Source organism: Indicator indicator, chromosome 14 (assembly GCF_027791375.1).
Source record: "Indicator indicator isolate 239-I01 chromosome 14, UM_Iind_1.1, whole genome shotgun sequence".
In the NCBI taxonomy this organism is placed as follows: Eukaryota; Metazoa; Chordata; class Aves; order Piciformes; family Indicatoridae; genus Indicator; species Indicator indicator.
The window spans coordinates 13,765,372-13,786,138 of NC_072023.1; the positions used below are offsets into that span (position 1 = coordinate 13,765,372).

Genomic DNA, 20,767 nt, shown 5'->3' on the forward strand with positions numbered 1-20,767 from the left:
CTACAGCATTCCATTATGCACCTACAAAAATGATACTGGTCGGGTCCGTGTTCCTGCAGCAACTCAGCCAGAGCTCAACCAGAGAGATGGATCTTTTAAAATACAAGGCGGGGGGGGGGGGGGGGGGGGGGGGGGCAAGGGAAAGGGGGAGTAGTGGCTGTTCTGTCAATCTCAGTAAGTAAACACTTCTTTGATGTGGTTCCTCATTTTTAAAAACAAAAACACAACCTGAATCCTAAAAGCAACAACGTATGTTTATTTTAAATGCATCCGCTAAATATTTACACTGCAAGCAAGCTAAATGAAACAAAGCAAATAATAAAAAATAAAAGATCGAAAAGAATAAATTGGAACTTTTGTCAAGTGAACCAGATTGTGAAATGCCTTGAGGGAACGGAAGATTTATCTGGGGAGAGGGGGGAGAGGTAGGAATTTTCCATGCTATTGTAAAACATGAGCTCAAATTATATGATCCCCACAGCCAGTGAATTGCAAAGCTTCAATCAGCTGCCTCTTTTATTTTTTTCCCTTCCTCTCTTTTCTTTAAAGAGGAGGGGGGAAGACAGAAGTGTTTCACCAACTTCTGTTGACTGTTCCTTTTTTCTCCTGATTGAAATGTGTTGTTAAACAAGATCCCACATAATCTCAGCAGAGGGTTTCTCTAGCTCGCTCCCTCTCCTTCTGGGAAGCCGCGATCAGTGCCATCGGCGCTTGATTATTTGCAAACTCCCTTCGCCTTTTTTTTTTTTCCCTTTTTTTTTTTTTTTTTCCCCTTCCTCTCTGTCTCGGTCTCCGTCTCCCTCTCGCTCCCTCCGTCTCTCTCTCCCCCTTTCTCTCACCCCCAGTGCAACTTTTGCAGGCGCCCCGGCACACGCAGCCATGCCGCGCTGAGAGCGAAGACACCGCGCCAGCCCCCCCTCCTTCCCTCCCTCTCTCCTTTCCTCCCTCCCTCTCTCCTTCCCTCCCTCCCTCCGTCCCTCCCCAACGCCGCCGTCCCGAGCCGGGGGGGCCCTGCCGCCCGCCGCCTCTGCCCGGCCCCGCGCCTCGCCCCGGCCCCGGCCCGGCCCGGCCCGGCGCCGCCGCCCCCCGCCCGCTCGCTCGCCCGCCCGCCCCGGCCGCGTCGGAGGGCCGGCAGCGGGGCTGGATGTGCCCGGCTCCCCCCGCGCTGAGGCGGGCAGCGATGCAGAAGGCAGGCGGCAGCTTCGCCTCCGCCGAGAGACACCCGCTCAAGATGGCAGATGTGTGTTGAGTTTGGGGGGCTGCGATCTCGCGTCGTTCGTGGCGGCGTTGCCATGAATAACAGGCGTCCTTGCACCGATGGCCCCCATGTACGAAGGTAAGCCCCGGCCCGCCCTGCCGGCACCCCTCGCCCTGCCGGGAGCGGGGGGAGTAGGGGGGGAAGAAACGGGGGGATCCTCCGCAGCCCGCAGTTCGCCGTCCCCCGGCGTTGTTGCAGGGAGGCTGGCGCCGGCGGAGCTCCCCCGCCCTGCCAGGCACCCGGCGGGGAGCGGGGCGAGGCGCGGGGCCGCCCCCCCATCTCTGATCCCCCTCTTCCAGCCCTCTCAAGTCCCGCGGTCCCGGACTCTCGGGCCCCGGCGGGGGGTGGTGGGTGAAGTCCGTGCCGGTGCCGAGCAGAACAATGAGGTGGACGGAGCTTGCCCCGCGCCTCCGTGTGTGTGTGCCTGCCTGCCTGCTCCTTGCTGCAGTTTTCATTTCCAGGAGCTCCTTTCACCGATTTCCCAAGAGTTCACCCGGCCGGGGCTCTCCTCCGGGGCGCGGAGATCCCGCCGGCAGCGACGGCAGGGGACGGGGTTGCCGGCAGCCGGCTGTCAGCTCGCCCGGCTTCTCCTTCAGCACAGCCTGGGCTGCAGCGAGAAGCTCAAGTACCCCAACTTAGTTTTTTAGTGTTGAGAAAAAAAAAAATCGGGAGACCGGGGAGGTGTTAGATCGGCGCACATTTCAGGGAGAGTGTTTTTAAAAAATTAAATACATCACTTTAAATTGAATCCCCTTGCAATGTATTTACCCTTCCTCGTCACCTCTCCCGGCTTGGTGCTGGCAGAGGAGCGTTACATAAACCGCAGGGACATCCACCCGGGCGAGCGTTTTAATCCGCGCGGGGACCGGTTGGTCTGTGGCGGCGGAGACTCGGGCGCCCGGCGGGGAGGAGAGGGGGCGGGGGACATGGTACTTTTCTCCCTATGGCGAGGCCGGTAAAACTTATCTGAGGAGAAAATCGAGCCCGGGCTGCAGCGCCCGAGAGGACGCTCGGCGGGCGGTGTAAAGTTACCAGCCCGCCGGGTTATTTCTAGGCAACCCCGCGCTCGCCGGCGGTGCGGAGTTTGGACTCGGGAGAGGCAGACAAAGAGGAGCGTTTTCGGCAGCGGAGGACGGCCGTCTCTCCGCGCCCTCGCCGCTGCCGTGCACAGGGCCGCCGAAGCCTGAGGGCGGCGCCGCCGCCGGGGGACGCGGAAGGGACGCGGCGGCAGGGCCCTGTGCGGCGGCGGGCCGGTGCCGGCGGCGGGGCCGCGGCGGGCCCGAGGTGCCGGTCTGAGCCGGCCCGCCGGCGGCGCCCTCTGCTGGCCGCGGCTCTCGGCCGAGCGGCCTCGGCCCCAGGGCCCGGCGAGTCCTCCCTTGCGCCCGTGTCGCCCCCGGTGCCTCAGAACACCCCCGGGCAACCTCGGGGGCCTGCTGCGGGGAGTGTGTGTGCGGGGGGGCCATCGCCACCTGGCCGCCGCCTCCCGACCTCGGCCGCGGCAGAGGGTCGCAGCCCCAGTGCGTACCTGCCTGGCCTCCGCACGCGGCTCCTCGCCGGGCCGGGCCTGTACCCCCCGTGGCGCGGCCCCGGGTCACCGGCAGGCCGGTGAGGCCTGCCTGGCATCGTACTACCCGCTGCTGGGCTTCTCCAGCCCCTCCCGAGAGGGCGCCCCTGGCAGGGTGGGTAATGTGGCGATCCTCTGAAGTTCGCTCTTCTCCGGGCCGCATGCCCCGGGCGGGCGGCGATGCGGTGCCCCGTGGCGGGCGGCGGCGCCCGGCGGCTCCGCAGCGGCCGGGGGCGGAGTGAGGCACGGGGCCTGCGGTCAGCCCGACCGCGATCCCCGGCGTGCCGCAGCGGGCGCCGGCCGAGCGCCGGCACGGCCGCCTGCCCGGAGCCGGGCAGGGCAGGGGAGGGGAAGGAAAAGGAGAGAAGAGGCCTCGGCCGCAGCCAGCTCGGCCGGGCAAGGCGCCGGTTTCCTCCCGCGGAGGAGGCGGTGGTGCCGCACTGAAGCGTGCGGTGGAAGTTTAGCGGTTCCTTAGAGCATCCTAACTTCAGCGGCGCCCGGGATTCTGCCTGACTGGAAAAGAGAGCTGATGGGGAAAAAAATGCCCTGAAAAGCAACTCGTAAAAACGAATTCCCTGCGACTGATGCAGAAGGGTCCGTGGCCAGGCTCTGCGGCAAGCCTCAAGCCTTAAAGTAGGTGAATATCCCAAGTGACAGGAGCCAATGGGTAGTATAAAGGCTGATAGGGATTGTTTTATCTGGTTTGTGTTGCAGTATGTTTGCAGATTAAATTGCTACTGGATGTCTTCGAGGGAGGCGGATGTTTTTCTCCTCCCAGTTGCCATGAAAGGGGTCCTTAGAATTCCCTGCAATATCGCAGTGCACAGATAAAAACTTACTTATCACAGAATATGATTTCCTCCTTGGAAGGAGGCAAGGACTGCCATCCTTTCTTATGAGCCTCATGTTGAGGGCATAATGAGCCTGGTTTGTAGACCTCCCCTGGAGCATCAGGTACTATTGGACCACTGAGGAAGAGCGAAGCAGCCGAGTGGTTGGATGGATCAGTGCTGTGAGGGGCAGTTGCATTTCAGCTCCTGGCCTTGACAGAATGGTCCCAAATGGTGCACACGCATGCCCACCACCACCGCTGCAAAGCAGGCGAGGGGAGGTGAAACAGTATCTCCACCGTACGGATTTCTGAACATAGGCTCTTTGACAGAAAAGGCACCCCGGGAGGAAATGTGACACCTTAGAAGCCTTATGAAATGGTTCCAGTAGAAATTTAAATGAGTGATAACATAGAGCACATGCACAAAGTCACCCAGGGTTCTTGATGAGGGTGGTGTGTGCCTGTGTGCAGCAGCTAGCTTAAGTACTAGCTCTGTGAAGCAGGATGGTGTCTCACCTAATATTAATAGGTGAGGCATGATAAATAAGTGAATATCTGGTGTGAAATTCTCTACACACACTGTGCCAGGAGAATTTTCCCATTCGCTTTAAGGAATTCAGTGTTTTTGCTGTCGTCTTCTCCTCTACTGGGTTTTCTCATCCATTTTTTTTTCTGCGTGTTGCAGAGCTGAGCAGCAAAAGGAAGGACATAAAAACCTACCAAGTGAAATAGAAGTAACACCGCCACTCAATATTTGACCTGGATTTTAGTTTCGATTGTGAGCTGTACAGGAAATGTGTTGGACTTCAAAGTGGGCCTCATCATGTGTAATCCTGCATGGCCTCTGCCCCAAAGTTGGGGCATACTAATGTCCACTGTGCTGCTTAGCACAGGAGATGTGACTTCCACAGGGGTGGCTGTATCGTCTTCAGAGGAGGTGAATGGCTTGAGGCAGGTGAGAATCCGGTTCTTTGAACTCTTAGTAGGCAATATTGCCCTTGCTGTGCAAAGTCATCATTGGAGTGCTTGTTGTGTGACATTTCCTCCTGTGCAGGGGACAGAGCCCTGCTCTATGGACCAGGGAAGACCCCATTTTAAAAGGGCTTGCTTCTAGACGCAATCAGTCCTGGGCAATGCATAGGTTTTTGCCCTGGGTGGCTGTCTCCATCAGTTTCCTGGGTGCCTCACGCCTGGCATCCGTCAGAATTGGGTAAAAAGAGGTGTTTATATACTTTAACTTTTATTTTCTAAACAGCGATTACCTCTGTTTTGGTTTTGTTCCTCTTTGCTTTGCTTCATACTTATTCCTGACAACTTTTTTGCAACTCATGGTGTATTTTTAGCAGCTGAGTTGCTAGTTTTCTATGTGGGTGGCTCATGGAATTAATCAAGGTGATATTTGTAAATTGCAGCTCACCGAGGGTGCTGCTGCTGGAGCTTGGTGCAGGCAGGGACCTGCCCGTATGCTGTCCTTGTCACATGAGGGACTGTAAAGCCTGAAAATCTGAGCCTGGACAGGTCGTGAATCAGATCCAATTTATGCTAGAAAAAGGCCAGCCCTGCTGGGTTTTGAATTCATCCTCCAATCTCGTGAAAGCACACAAAACTCACTCGTGGAGAGGGTGGCACCAGTGAGGCAGAGTAAAGGTCTTTACCCCAAAGTTTGTGCAGGGAGATGATAACTCCAAGGCATTTCCTGTTTATGAATTAATAACCAACACTTAAGTTAAGTCAATGTTGGGACCAAAACTGTGCGTTTTTATTAGCTCAGGATATGGCTATAGCCAGGATAACAGGAAGCCCCCTCCAGTTATAATTATTGTTCTTATCTTGCTGCCGCATCCAGTGATTAAATGGGTTGGAGATGTAATGGGTGAAAAATGCTGGTTTATTTTCAGAAGTGGAAAGAACGCTGCTGGAACCAAGGGCCAGGCCAGAAAGACAAGCAACGTGCTTGGGCAAAGAGGCAAGCACAGTTACTCACCATGGTCAATGGCCCTTGGACTCCATGCAGCCCATTCCTCTGCATGGCTGTAACAGGTGGGGAAGACTCGATCGCCTTTGGCTGCACACCTCAGCTGGCCTGGAAAATGAAGTTATTGCCATTTTCCTGTGCCTCAGTTTCCCCATGTACACAATGGTTGCTCTTTACTGCTCAGTTTCATGTGGTGCTTTGAAACTGCTGGATGTGGTGCTTTGAAACTGCGGGATGTGGCATCATCCAGGCTAGGTGAAAGCTGGCTATGTGTCCTGATCAATGTAGGCCTTCTGCCATTGGCCTCCTTTATGCCTGTGAGGATTTTGAACTTAGGTCAGCCTCTGGAAATTAGATTTTTTTCAGAGGTAGATAATGTACTTTGGTGGCTAAATGAATAAGAGTGAGTTTTGGCCACATCATAGCAGTGGCATGTTAAAAGTATGTAGAGTCAATCAGGAGGAAAGTTCTGGGAAGTCAGATTGGTGACCTGAGCATGGAGATGAATCCCTGTCCTGATTGTGGGCCTCAACAAGTGGGTTCCAGGTGATGATGTTAGAGCAGTCCTGCCAGATGGCGAGGTCAAGGGTAAGTTTAGGACCTTCTGCTCGGACTAGGCTGAGAGACACCAAAATGAAACAGATTAGACCACTTAGGTGCAGGTGTCCAGGCAGCTGGCATAGTGCATACCTTTGGTCAAGGACTCCTGTAAAGGGGAGTTTACAAAGGCATTCATTAGTGAGCTGGCAGCTATTATGGTGTGCCCATCCTTGTGTATGTAGAGGATGGGTAAGATGAACCTGGATGTTTTTGAATGTTCCACCCTTTTCCTCTCTGAACCCAATTTAAGAAAGTATTTTAAGGTCTGTGCCTAAATTTAAGCTTGCAGGCAGTGCTGCTGACTTAATTAGAATTGTTTATGCCATTAAAGCTGGGCACACACTGAAGTGCCTTTCTGACTCATGGCCTCTATAGCTTAATCTGTCCATTTATAAAAATGAGTTTGGTTCCTCACCCTTACTAGGAAATCTCTGCCCTCTGAATGCAAAATATTATTTACAGGGCTTTTTCTTGGTTTTGCAGGGTTAACTGGTGGATGACAAGAAGTGAGAATTAATTGCTGTTTAGAGAATAGGTTGTTTCTTCGGCTATTTACATACCCACCATGGTGTTTAACAGGTGGCCTTCTCTTCTGAAACCATTCCCCCTTGCCATACAGAGTCCAGCTTTTGTTTTGAAAATAAATGTGGGTGATAATTTCACTTCAGATAAAGCATTTAGCAATTTGGCTGTTTGTCATGGGGGAAGAGTATTACTACTTCCACCCATTTACAGTGCAGAGAGTGCACCTGACTTCTCCTTCATTTGGACACATTTGCAAGTGAGGTCCTTTCTCTGGAAGGTACAAGTGCATGTATTTTGGGACTGCTCTTAAATACAGGTAGCCTTCCAAGTAGGATAACTTCAGTGGTAGAAGTCATTCTTCTAAGACTTCCCCACACAGGTGAGTGGATGAGCAGCCCCTGTCTCTGTAGGCTGGCAAGGACATTGCCATATTACAAAATACATTGGAGAGTCCAGAGTCAGGCCATGCCATTAGAATTTATTTATTGAATGTAAGTAATAATAAGCTGTAATGGTGTATGTTTATACAGTGCTGTATATCTTCAAGGTGCTAAATAAAGAGTGGCTGGCTGATCAAGCTACTGACAGAATGATGCCAAGAAACAGAGTCTGTTACTTACTTGCAGAATGGGTACAAAATAGGCAGTGGGAGGCAAGCATCCTTGAGATGTAAGCATCTTGAGCTGTTCCTGGGCTCGATTCTGATTTTGAGGGTGGTAGTATCAGCAACAGTGCCACTGAAACCTGAGGAGCTGCGGGGCAGGAAGCACCAACTCCACATGGTGAGCCTTAGCCCATCTACATTGCATTCTGGAGGGAGAATGTTGTGGTCGAAGGGAGGAATATTTATTAATTACACTCACAACAATAAATGATAAACGATATCGCAAACGGGTATTAATAAAAATAGTAACCCATTATTATTGAAATATGCCAAAACTTGTTAAAAGGATCGTTGTACGGTTGGAAGATATATTTACAATGGAATTATGCAGTCTTAGGGCAAATATAAACTATTCTATGCAAACTAGGAGGCAACAACTTGGAAAGAGAAAGTCCCCGAGAGCAGGTAGTGCTCGATTACAGCGGGGGGAGGCTCGATAAGAACCATTAAACCCAAAGGGCAGTGAATTAGTTGCTCACAGCTAGTTTCACCCACGTAGGGATGCTGCTGCTGCGTTAGCTTTGGGGCGCTCTCATAAGGCGCAGCACGGCAGACAGCCGGCAAGAAGGGTTTACTGCATGGTCCCAGGCTGATCTGGCTTCAGCGGACGGCGGGCAGTTAACGACGCTCTTCACAATGGGTGCTTGCTTGGTTTCTGGGTAAACTGAGGCACGGCACGATTCTGGTAGCAAGGGGAAGCAGGCTAGGCTTGTGGCTTCTAGGCTTGTGGCTTCTCCGGCTTGCATGTGTATGGCTCGTGGCTTTATCCCAGGCTCTGGACCAGGCACTCGAGGCAGGGCAGAGCAACTCGAGGCGGCAAGGCTTGAAGCAAGGCAAGGCTTCAGCAGGCTTGAAAAAGGCAAGGCAAGGCAAGTGACTGCCTAGTCACTTGTATATATACAAATTGCCAGAGATCGGTTGGTCCAGTGGGGCACTGAAGCTAACGTGTAGCTGCTGAATAGAAAGGAGTTCTGCCAGGATATAACCATGAAAGGCAGAAGCAAGGACCTTGTATCTGGGGGAGCAGTGGTCAGCTTATGTGCTCTCACCCCAGATAAACATCTTGTTTACCAGACAGGCAGGAGTCCTATCCCCTTTGTTCCTTTTCCCTCGTTGCCCTTTTTTTCTGCAGGAAGGAAGGGAGAGAAGGGGGCCCTGTCTAGACATCTTAAGGCCTGTCTGGGTTTGTACTGGACCATGTCATGGCCCTGCCAGGACAGAGATGGAATTTTATGCTGGATGAAGGATGGCATAATGTGCTCCCTTGATTTTTTTCAGCATTTCCCACTGAATGGGGAATTTGCTTGGAGAAGCTGAAGCTCACTCTTTATTCATGCCTTACTCTCTGTCCTACTTACCTTCCTGGGACCTGTGCTCATATCTGTCTCTGAAAGGGTGAAGTGAGAGCAATTGCATACAACTCCTGCCTTGGAAAGCAGGAAAAGGTTACCCTGCAAGGCACTGGTGTTTGCCTGAGATACTTGGGAAACTCAGAAGGGCAGCTGCCTTCCTTGTTCATTATAACCTTTAATCCTTACAGGCATTAGCAAGACCAGGAACAACAGTGTTACACAGCGGTAGTCTGCAGACTGACATCTCATCCAGTTGTAATCACTGTCAGGTTTATTTTTGTCTGTAGGCTATGCTGAAATGCCAAAGAAACTTATCTCTCACCAAAATCACTTAAATCATAGGAAGTGGGCACAGACAAGTCTTTGAAAAGTTTTTCAAAGCAGGATGTACTGTGCTTAGTATGTGCTTGTCCATGTACACTAACATGCTTGTCCACTGTATTCCCTATGTATGAAAGGTCCACAGCCTGCCCAGGATGTAATTGCTGCCCTTTGATTTGTCATTGCAAGGATTTTGCCTCCTCTGTAACTCCTCTCTACTTTGCTTGCTGTGATTCCTTGTCCCATTGACAGTGGGTGTGGGAGAACTATTACTTTTTGACATGTCTCTCCTTGCCTTTGTGTTTCTTAGGCAAACATCCTTGAACTCTTTCTCCTGTGCCTTGTTCTGTTCAACTCTGGTCATCCTCATAGTTCTCTGCATTCTCATCAGCAGGTCCACCTCTCTCTTGAATGACACTTGCAGAGCACAGTGCTGTGCTCAGGTCTTGCACTGGACAAGTAGAACAGAAGCATTCCTTCACACCTGTTACAGGCAGCATTCTTGTTTGGTTTAACTTCTGCAATGTGACACCGTTCACCTCTGTGTGCCTTGTGATGTGATGTGGCTCCCAGATTCTGTGAGGCCTGATGCCTCATGAGCCATGTTCTGTCCTGTATGTGTGGAGCTGGCCTTTCCTGTCTTAGCATAGGATTTTCGTATTTGTCCCGTTTGAAATTCTTCCTGTACCTTTCAATTTGTTGTGACTGTTTCAAATTCAAATCTAATTCCCCTGACTTTGCAGTCCCTTCCTGCTTGATGTCAACTGTCAATGAAAAAAAAAACAACCCAACAACAACATAATCTGTTTCTTTACCAAGATCAGCTTTGTTTTCCACTTTGCAGTCACAAACAGAAAGCACAGAAGAGAAAAACTGTTTCATAAAAACCAGGAACAGAATCTTGTCCCCAAAATATGAAAGAAACTGAAAAAAAAAAAACCACAAAACACTTGTCATTGTTTACACATGTCCTATTCTTTTACTCTCCTTTGGTGCTTTTGAAGTATTCCTAAGAACAGTTGTATTTGCTGTAGTAGTGCCAGCACTGAACAAAGCAGGACCTGGCTGCACTAGGCGTGACATTGACATGAAGGGGTAGAGAGCTTCCACCCTAAAGGATTTGTACTTTATGTAGGTGATAACACAGGAGGGTGGATTATACAAACTGGCTAGACTCTTTGGGGAGAGGGAATCACAATGTGTGGGTTTCCTTAAACTTTTCATGACGGATTCATTTGAGGAAGGGAAGGACAAGCTGGTGGTTGAGAAGAAATAAGTAAATTGGTCAGGAGCAAGAGAGAAGAGGATGAGGGTGACAGGTGGGGAAGGAAGAGGAGGGCACGTGATTGTAACAGAAGGAAGGAGGTTACCCCTGAAAAGTACAGGGGCTGAGGCTGTCACAGCCAAGGCCAACCGGAACAGAAAGTCAGGTGAATCATTGAAGATCCCCACATGGCCTTTTTGCAACTACCCTTACTGAGTTCAGTCTCTTCTGTTTTTTCCTGTCGCTCTCTCTAACATCTTTGGAAGGAAAGGTGGGTCAGGACAGGAGATACTACCTTTACCCTAATCCTCACAGTCAGGACAGAAAGTCTGCCCAGGAGTTCCCTAGCTGGATCTGAGACTAGAGGCAAAACTGATGCTGCAGCATTCCCATAAGAGCTCTGATGCTTCTCCCTATATTCCAGAAACTGTAATGGGGCAGAGATGAGCTTTTCACTGATGTGTGATCTTTGTGTTTTCCTCCCTTGCTGCCATTGTCTCTCTCATGATGAAGGTGGCTGTGCAGGAAGAATTTGAACTGCAATCCTCCCTCCTCCTCCTTGGCAGGCCCGACATGCTGGATGTTCCTGCAACCTGTACATGATGTCTTTAAGGGCACGTGTAACTGTCCCACCCTCTGTCCTCACACCTGCCCTTCTCTCACTGTCAGTCCAGGTGATTGGAGCGGGTACGAGTGGGGAAGCACAGCCAGCAGCACCTGAGTTTATGGGTGAGAACTGCACGTGCATCATGCCACACATGGATGTGCAGTGCCTGAAGGCTGGGTGTGTTTGGAGCATATGAGGCTCAATGTACTGTTTATTAGCAGGTCAGGTATGTTGGTACCCTTTGGCAGCAAGTCTATAAGATTATGGTTTTCCTTTCAGGTGAAAAGAGCAGGAAAATCTCTTAGTGTAGGGGTCAGGGCATTTATTTGCTGCTGGATGTGATCCAGTGAATTCAGCATGTCTCTGCATAGATAGGAAACAGCAGAGAGGAAACAGTCCAGGAGGCTCCTGGAGTGTGTGGAAGATAACTTCCTGACACAGCTGGTGAGTGAGCCAAGTAGGGAAGGCACCCTGCTGGACCTGTTTTTTGCAAAGAGAGGACTTGTGGGTGATGTGGTGGTTGGAGTCCACTTTGGGCTTAGCAATCATGAAATGATAGTGCTAGGACAAGAGGAAATGGCCTGAAGTTGTGCCAGGAGAAGTTTAGACTGGAGATTAGGAAAAATTTCTTCACTGAAGGTTGTCAATGATTGCAACATGCTGCCCTGGGAAGTGCTGGAGTAACCATCCCTGGAAGTACGGTGGTGCCTAGGGACATGGTTTAGTAGTGGTCTTGTAATTCGTGATTGGACTTGATCTTAAAGGTCTTTCACAACTAAACAATTCTATGATTCTGTTTATTTTTTCTTGAAGATAGGACTTTTGTTTTTCTAGTTGGAGACTGTAAAGGCACACAGGATGGTGGGTGGCCATTAAACTCCCTAACTATTAGCTGCTTTTGTGAGGTGTTCTGCTAACACTTCTGGAGGGAGTATTAAAGCAGATGATGGAGTGGGTTGGTGGGGACTTGGACTCTAGCACCAAGCCTCAGACAATACCCAGTCCCACAAAACTTGCAGAACATTTCAGAGAAAGTTTGTTTTTTCAGGAAGATCCTTTAGCTTTCCCAGAATATTTTTGCTTGTACGCAAAATTTGTAAGCACTCTTTATTTTTAAAACAGGGTTTATATTCTGCCCTTGTCTGCAGCAATGCCTGCACTGAAGCTCTATTTATCTTTTCCATGTTAACACTTGCTGTTCCTGGAATGTCTCCTGTTCAGCAGCTGCTTGTAGGTGGGGTTTTTTTCTCTCCCATCATCATGTACCTTTCCTTCCTGTTCAAGGCACCCATAAACCTCTTGTAGTGACATCATAGCTGTTTCCATAGCAACAGATTATGATACTAGAACAGGGGATAATATCAAACAGGAGGAGGAAGAGATAAATTATGGTGTTTGTGTGCATGTGTCTGAGGGCTTGATTATATTCCTCCGTCTTTTCTGAGGATGTTGTCTGCCTGGTTTCTTCCCTGTTTATCTTACATGTCTTTTAAAGGTTAGGAAAATGTGAGGAGTAAAAAGAGATCTGGAGGTCAGAACAATACAGACACATATTTTTGATGGTCTCTCTGTAAACCAGTAGGTTGAGATTTTATTTTTTTTTCTCTAAGTGGTAACTCTCCTCTGTCTCCTGAGTGTAATCTAGTCCAGAGAAAACTTGGAGACATAACAATCCCCTGGTGCAGCTTCACTTTTATTTTAATTATGAATTATTTGTAACCACTGGCATCAAGGATCTCTGTGATGCAGATTTTCCAAAAGATGGACAAATGTGTCTTGGCATTACCCCAGAAAGCTTGCAACCTATGTTTGAGAAAGGATACAAGAGGTGCTAAAATCAGTGAGAGTTGGAATGGGAAGAGGGAGAAGTACCCACGAGAAGGATATCAGCAGAAGTATGACCTCCAGACAGTGTTCCAGCCTGCCCAGAAAGTGGTCATAGTGGAGGTGGTCTTGAGTCTCACCCCAGTGTTAGCTTTTCACAGTGATGTTTCTGGATTTGCTCTGCCAGACATGGGTTTGGTACCTGTTTTGTAACCATCTGCATTGGTCTTCCATGGCTTCAGACTGTCCCTCCGACAGGAGCTGACAGCAGCTGGATTGCAGAAGGATGAGTATCTGCACTTATGTTGGTAGGAAGGTTGTTTTCTTTAAGTGTGAGGCTGGAGGTGAAGAGCATGCAGCTAAAATTCATGGGGTTTTGTTTTCTCTTAGGCAGCTTGTAGTGTTGACAAATTCCGAGTAGTTTGGCAAGGATATTCAGCAGGTCTCCATTTTGCTTCCAGATAGCAGTAATTTCTGGCCATCACTACTATTTCACTATTTAGATGCTTGACTTCAAAAGCTGGAGAAAAAATTCTGAGAAAACACTCTTAGATAGCCTCATAACTCTGTGTCTGCACAGTTTTTAATCTTCTTGTGGCAGAATTTCTAGGGAGTTAAATGGACATTGCTAGTCTTTAAAATACCCAGGATTATCTCTAACATGGACAATCTTTCGTGGTACTCTTGAGCACTTTAACACTGACAAACAGCTTTGACCCCAGACTTAGGCACTCTGGTGTTCTGGGGAGGAGTATAAGGGAGAGATCTGAGCAGAGCAGTTTTTGGTCCAGCCTAGTGTCGTCAGGATGGAGAGGAAATGGTACATAGGAGGAATCACACGAGTCACTCAAACTCTTCAGTGCCATAGGGGGTTAAAGTTGCTCAGAAGATAAGTGAGCACAGAACACCTCAACAGGATTTAATAGTTAGGTCACCTTCATGGAAGCTTATCAGGAGCAAGTAGAGACCACAGAGTTGAGTGTGCATCCTCTGCACAGTGCCAGCATGCCATGCTAGCCCACAGCGAGCTGACAGTGTTGTCTTGCAGGGAACACACTTCCACAGTCAGACCTTGGGATGATGGGTGCAAAGGAAGCTGGAACGAGGTCCTTTGCAGAGGGAAGAGAGATCACAAGCTTTTCTTTGAAGCCAGATTAAAGCAAAAGGATGACTCTTGGCTACACTCAGTTTGTGGACAACATCGAGAAATCCCGGACCTCATAACTCCTCCAGTGCTTGTGCCTACAAAGCAAGTGGGGATCCCAGTCATGAATACAGTCACGAATTCCTTCATCTTTTGTAGTGCTATGACTGGCACTACCAGAAAGCTGCCTTCCTTTCTAACTCCCATTGTCTCAACATTAGAATACACTTGTATTTAGTAAGTAGGGGTTAGGAACACATTGCAGAGCCCACTTTAAAGTAGCCACACCATCCAGTAAGGACATGTGAAACCCAGACATGAGCATAATTCATTGATGTTGGTGATGGTACTTGCAGTGTTATTTTCTCATTGGTTTTCTGAGACTGGATAATGAGAGTGCACCTTCCAAAGACCTGCGCTGCCTGAAAGCATGTGCAAGTCAGAGGGAACAGCAGATGCTGTCATTGAGCCATGTGTGTGAGAGCACAGGTGGAAGAGGATATGTGTGTATGTATGTGGGACTCTTCCCGTGTTTGCAGGCACACGTAGGAGTGTGCACATGTGTGGTTCCATCCCCTTTGTCCACGGAAGGCAAAGTGGTTCTGATTCTCCTTAGAGCTATTGTGCCATTCTCTCAGCGAATTGCATTTCTACCAGGGCTCTTTTCTGCTGCAGGGAATGAAGAAGGGAGATTTATTATAAATATAAATTAGGCTTTCTGTGTGTTTGTGAGCTGTCACAGCCTATACAGGAGAAAATACAAACAAGGTGAAAGTTGGGTGTTTATGTGGAGAGATGCTGTGACAGCGTATGTGTTGGCAGGAGTGCAGTCTGCAGTCTGCGTAAGGGGTTGTGTCACTGCTGTGAGTGTAGAAGGCTGCAAATCACAGTGAGTTCGGGAGGGGACACTGCCACTCTGACTGCAAAAGGCAGGGAGAGGTTTTTTGAAGAAACAGGCAAACAGGTTACTAGAAATCCAAGCTTGAGAAAAATATCATTCAAGACATTTTGACTGGCGGTGATCTGTAATCTGCATCCACCAGCTTGTCTCCATCATGACCCAAAACAGCTGCACAGCCAATGTCTTTTACACACCTCTCCCAGTACCAGGTTTTGGTGGCCCTACTGGACCAGTTCTTGGGTATCTCTGCAGCTCTGCTAATGTTTGTCCTCTTGTATCCTCAGTTGTCTCAGTCTTGACTTGGGCCTGTGCTGTAGTTTGCATCTGTATGCAAATGCAACATTCCCTGTGGAATCTCTATCCATTTAGATGTGTTTACCATATCACTCACAATATAGCTAGTGTAGGTGAGACCACCTCAGTAAAGTAGCTTTTATCTTTTTCAGCATCCTTGTGGATAGATGCCTGAATCCTGGTTTTGTTCTTGCTCAGCTGTGAACTCAAGATACAGACTGTGGAGTTCACCTCTTTAGAACTGAGCTTGGCTTAAGAGTTACTGTGTTCTTCCAAAATCATTGCTGTTTCCCAGAGGAGCACTTGAGTCATTATCAAACCCTGCATTTCCTCTCAGCCAGAAAGAGTTGAAGGGGTTTCAGGAAGAAGATGCTTTACAAGGAGATGTCTGCTTTCCCTTTGCCATGCCATGTCACAAACAGACACTGAGACTCCTGCCAAAAAGCTGCTGCCTGTAGAAAATAATGTGTGAGGGAAGAAGAGGATAGGATGTGAGCGAATAGCAGGGTAGGACAGGGTTTCAGGTGGGGATGCTTGATGCTTTTGATAGTGTGCACAATAAAATAGATGCTTGTGGCAGCACTAGAGGTGATCTAGCAAACGTGGTTGTGTCACTGGAGCCAGTTGCAGGTCACAGTTTTTCATCTGTTGTTACTGCAGTTGGTACTCCTGTCCATCTCCTGTAACCCTCTTGTTACAGCCATGCTGGTGAAGGAGATGGGGCTTTTACTCTTCTTGAGTGTTTTGTGTTCTTTATTCTGTCCTCAGCAGCCTCTTCCCCTCTGCTGCCCCCTCTCCATTACTGTCCTGTCAGGTTTGGATGTACTTGGTTGAAGATGACCAGCCCACCTGAGATGGGCATTGGGGGGAAGAAGAGCACAGGCACAGCTGCATGGGTAAAACACCCTGTGGTTATTGTGAATTGCTTGCTGAAAGGCAGATACAGGGAGTTACTTGGTTAACTGAGGCAAGGGAAGTGGGAGCCTCTTGTGATCTCAGCCCTCCTGCCTTGCCTGCCTGGGACATGGGGAGGTCTGTGGGAGGCAGGCTCTCCCCATCCCCTGCTCTGAGTGTCATTGTGGATGGACTGCCCACCATCCAGCCTGCAGAGCACTCATCCACTTTGTGTTGGAGGTGGAAACCCAGCAGCACACGAGAGCTGTGAAATCTAACCCTGTGTTGGGACAGGCTGCACTTAAGCCCCATATAAGCCCTAATTTGAAGGCTTACAGGGAACTGAAGTGTGGCACCAAGTACTGCAGCTGAGCATCACCCTTCCTGAGCTGTGACAGCCAGCCAGGAAGGAAACTGAAAGGCAGGACAGTCTCTGCCTTCTCAGCAGGGCCAAAAACCTCCAGCCAAACTTCTTGGACCCAACAGAAATGTTGGATTTGGTCAGGTTTTAAACTGTAAAAATATGATTTGCTTAATTGCAGCTGGCAGTTCTGACCTCTGTGGTTTTCACTGGATGCCCAAAGAACTTGTTGCAGTGATGGGCTGGTTCTGCCTCCAGCTCAGCTGGTCTCCATGCATCTGGTTAGGTATGCTTATCCCTATAGTTCTGCTCCTGGTAACAGCTCTCCCTCTCTCCAGCCTGTTCACTGCTTCTCTTTGCAGGCAGCAGGCTCAGTTTGTGGCTGGCAGCAGATATACAACCCTGTGCCATGCTCCTAAAGGCCACGTGTAGCCACTGTGGTGGGCCTCAGTTGCTTTCCACTTCATTCTCATGCCTGTGTCTCCTCCTCTCCACACTTGCTCTCTGTAGAGGGACCCATTTCATCTGGTGCCCCTCAGGGGGGATGCCAATATCCCTGCACTGCTGGGGTGGATGAGCTACCCAGCACACAGGTAGTCACAGCAGGCTGAGGGAGGTTCACCATTTGTTCCTTTTTCTTGGTAACTGATCCTTGTTCATTTGTTTGTTACAATAGGGTCACTTCAGCATGGAATGCTTTTATTTATTTCGGATCCCCATTACTGCTTAAAACACAGCTGTAGTTTTAGGAAAGCCACAGAGTTAGCTGGGCTTGGGAGGAAGATTTTGGTGAGGGGCAGATCTGTGTTCAGATTGCATCTGAAGATGACCTCCAGCAGCATGCCTGCTTTGTTGCTGGGAAGCACATGTGTATCTATGTGCCCGTGCAGACCCATGTCTGCAGATGTCCCTGGGAGCATCCTGTGGCACCCTGCCCACCTTCCTGCCTTTGTCAGGTCCATGGGACTTCAGCCCAAAGCTAAGATTGCTTGAAGTCTGGAAGGTAGCTCTAAATCCTGGGTCTCATTTGCACAAACATATTTGGTTCCAATCCTAAAGGCATTTTGCCTTCCCCTGACTATACCTTCATTTCAGAAACAGGTAAATTTAGTTTGGATTAATTTTTTCAAAACACCACAAAATGTGGCTGAGGAGCCTTTTAAATTACATTTGGCACAGAAGGCGTAAGGAGGAGGGTAAGACTCCATGGGTGTTTGTCATTTATACACTGTCAGGAGGGAGCACTGAAGGGACTGGGTACACCAGGAGAGCAGTAATGATATTTGCAGCCTATTACATGTAGGTCTGCTGCTCAGATCAGAGCTCTCAGCTTTCTTCTGGCCCAGCATATGAGACCCCACACGCTGGGTCACGTTTCAGGCATCTGGTGGATAGATGTCCTGTCGTATGAAGGGGACAGGCTCTGTGGCAAGGTTGCTGCAGGAATGGGATGCAGTGCTGGCTAGCTAGGCTGCTTGCAGGGCAAGAAACCTGCAAGATGTCTCTGCCTTTCTGATGAAGCGGCCATCCCTTTTGTGGCAGGCTCTGTGGAGCAAAGACAACACAATTGGTTTCTGCCCCGAAGACAGAAGGTACAGACCTACTGGAGAGCTCATGAGGAGGCAGTTGTGTCAGTGATTCTCAGGTTTGCTGAGTGGTGGTGGTGGTGGCACATTGGTATCATTGAAGACCTTACCACTAGCAAAGTTTTTGTTCACATTTGCTGGCTGCTTACCGGATCTCAGAAGCATTACAAAGAGTGACAAATAGCTAAGATGGTCTGTGAGGTAAGGACAATGCTGGGCTACCCTGCTGTGTCTCCCTCTGGAAGACAGGGGGACTCTGCCTTCCGGGTGGGAATTCTACATCAATACAAGTCATGCTGTGTGCACTTGGTGCTCTGTTTCCAGAGCTGCCAATTCAGTGTCTTCCACCTGCACCAGCTCTCTAGGAGGAAGAAACCAAAGAAGAGTTGGAGGCTTGTCCAAGCAGAGACTGACTGTTTTAGGAATCCCCCTAACTCTCCTGTTACTCTTGGCAAAGGAGAGGTAGAGGTTTATGTCCTCTACTGCCTTTCATCCAGAAAGAATGCACGTGCCTGCACGTGCCATGCTGTCTTGCCATGCTCATGGCTTTCATGACACCACTTTTAGTACCTAAGGAAAGGTGTGAAAAAGGAGGAGGTGGAGGAGGAGGAGATGGAGGTGGTGGTGGTGTAAGTTAATATAAGACCCAGTGGGAAGCAGTGGCAGGCAGTATTATTTCAGTGGTTTGAGCCAAAACTTTCTCTCTCATTAAATTACAACTAATGCAAGTAGCATTGTGAAGGAGGAATTTGGGAACTGTTGTTCATCGTCCAATCACTTGTAACGAATGTGCTGCTCAGTGCCATAGCCCATAGCCTAGCTGAGAAGTAATGCACTTGGTATTTGCAGGCATGACATGCATGCCAGAAGAATTCCACTGTTAGCATTGTTCCAGCATTAGCGAGGGGATATGAAAATAAATGATGAGCTATTGTTTTTCATTATTAAGTCCAGGCTTTTCACTTGTCTTTTTCCTTTGCTCCATCTGTGGAGGGAGGGGCTTCCCATTCCTTTCGCTTTCAGGGCAGGCAGGTTGTGTCCTCCATCATCCCAGCTGTCTCATCCCCTTCCCAGAGCAGCAGCACCCTTCCACTGCTCTCTCTGCCTGTCCCATCCTGGGTTTAGAGATCAGCCGCAGAATGATACAACATCAAAGGGGACTCCATCATTTTGTTATAGGTCTACAAAGCTGTTTTGTCTACCATCCCTCAAGGCCTGCTCTCTGTGGTTGTACTGGCAGGCTTAAAGTTTGGTGGCAAGTTTGTTACTTTGAGGTCATCTACAAGCCTTAAGTGACTCTTTAATAGAAGAACAAAACCAGAAAGCTCTTGAGGCAGCTGTCAATCTGCATTTGCAGGAGCAGAGTCAAGCAGCCTCTGCTGGGGGTCTGCTGGCAGTGGCCAGTGCTCAAAAGAAGTCCCCAGGGCAAACGAGGGATCTGTGACCCGTGGTTGTGAGGGGCATCCCAGTGTGCTTTCCTGTGTTTTCTGCAGAGCTTTATAAATGTGAAGAAGTTAAACATTATAGGGGAATGAGGCAGTTAAACATTATTTATCCCTACTTTCTACCAGGGGCGACCAAAGAAGAAAGTGTAGCATTTTTCGAGATGAGCCCTGTTTCTGTGATCATCAGTTTGTAGGGCTGGTTTAAGCTGGCATATAAGCACCCACCTGCACAAAATAAAAGACTTCTTTGGAAAACCAAACTTAAATATCCCTGTGAAATCCCCAGATGAGTCAGTACTGGTGCCATGCAGGATCCCTGTGTTCCTAATCTTATTCTTAATGAACTAACCCAGGCAGTCTTTCATGTCACTGAACTGCTGCTCACTCCAGTGGCCCCAACCCACACTGACTCTTTAGCAGAAGGCCTGGCTGAGCTGAACGCAGATGGTAGGTTAGAAGTGTGTGCTGATCCTACTACTATTAACTCTACCACTCCTATGTGCAGCAAGCTGCTCCCTTTGAACATCAGCAGAACCGTTTTTAAAAGCCCTGTGGCCCAGCCTCGTGTAGCAGAGTAGCTCATTTCATCACGGAAAAAGATGCCTTGGCAAACTTTTGAGTGTAAGCTGTTAAGGGTAACCTCAAGATGCTGGAAGAGGCAGTCATGGACTTTGAGGAAAGAGCAGCAGCCAGCAGCAGGTGTTGTGTTCGGGCCTGAGTGGAAAGCCATTGCTTTTTCCCTCATTTTCTTTATTCATCCTCTCACAGGAGCAGTGTGCACACCAGAGCATTCTGTGACGTTGCTTTGCACATAATCATGGTCATGAAATCCAAAGCTGCTGGGTCAGTCTTCTTGCCCAGCCTCACACCGTGCTGCCAGCATACCTTGGCACACAACAACCTGCAGTACGTTACCTGAGTATAGCCCTAACCTGTACATCTCCTGAAATGCCTCAGGCCACCCCCTCTCTCCCACCACTGGCACTTGGCCTTTAGCACTGATAGTGTGTGTGGCTCCCACCAGTTCACTTCAGGGCAGTTGCAAAGTCCCATGTCTCAGAAAAGAGGAGCTTGTGTCCCTATGCCTGAACTATTCCACACAGCCTGCTTGCAGCCATTGCAGGCATTGCTAAGGTCCCTTCCAACAGGAAACAATAACCAGGTGCATGAATGGGGTGGTGGAGACGCTGGTTGTGAAGCCATTAACTTGTATTTACTTGTGATCTAAGAAAACAATTTCAGTTCAGACCTCAAAGGGCAAGCAGAAGAGTGTGACCTCATGGTATGAAAAAGCAGGAGGAGATTAGTAAACAAGTAAGTTTCTGAGGTACACAAATGTACATGGGGAAAAAAAAG

General features: G+C 49.2%; 1 protein-coding gene across 1 annotated transcript in view; it reads left to right on the top strand.

Moving 5' to 3' along the window:
• Positions 1 to 1,200: 1,200 nt before the first annotated feature.
• HIPK2 (homeodomain interacting protein kinase 2) overlaps positions 1,201 to 20,767 on the top strand; it is a 127,271-nt gene continuing 107,704 nt past the window's right edge. The window contains exon 1 of the mRNA XM_054386960.1: positions 1,201 to 1,336. Coding sequence (XP_054242935.1) covers positions 1,318 to 1,336 — 19 coding nt within the window. The 5' untranslated portion in view covers positions 1,201 to 1,317. The remainder of the gene's footprint in view (positions 1,337 to 20,767) is intronic.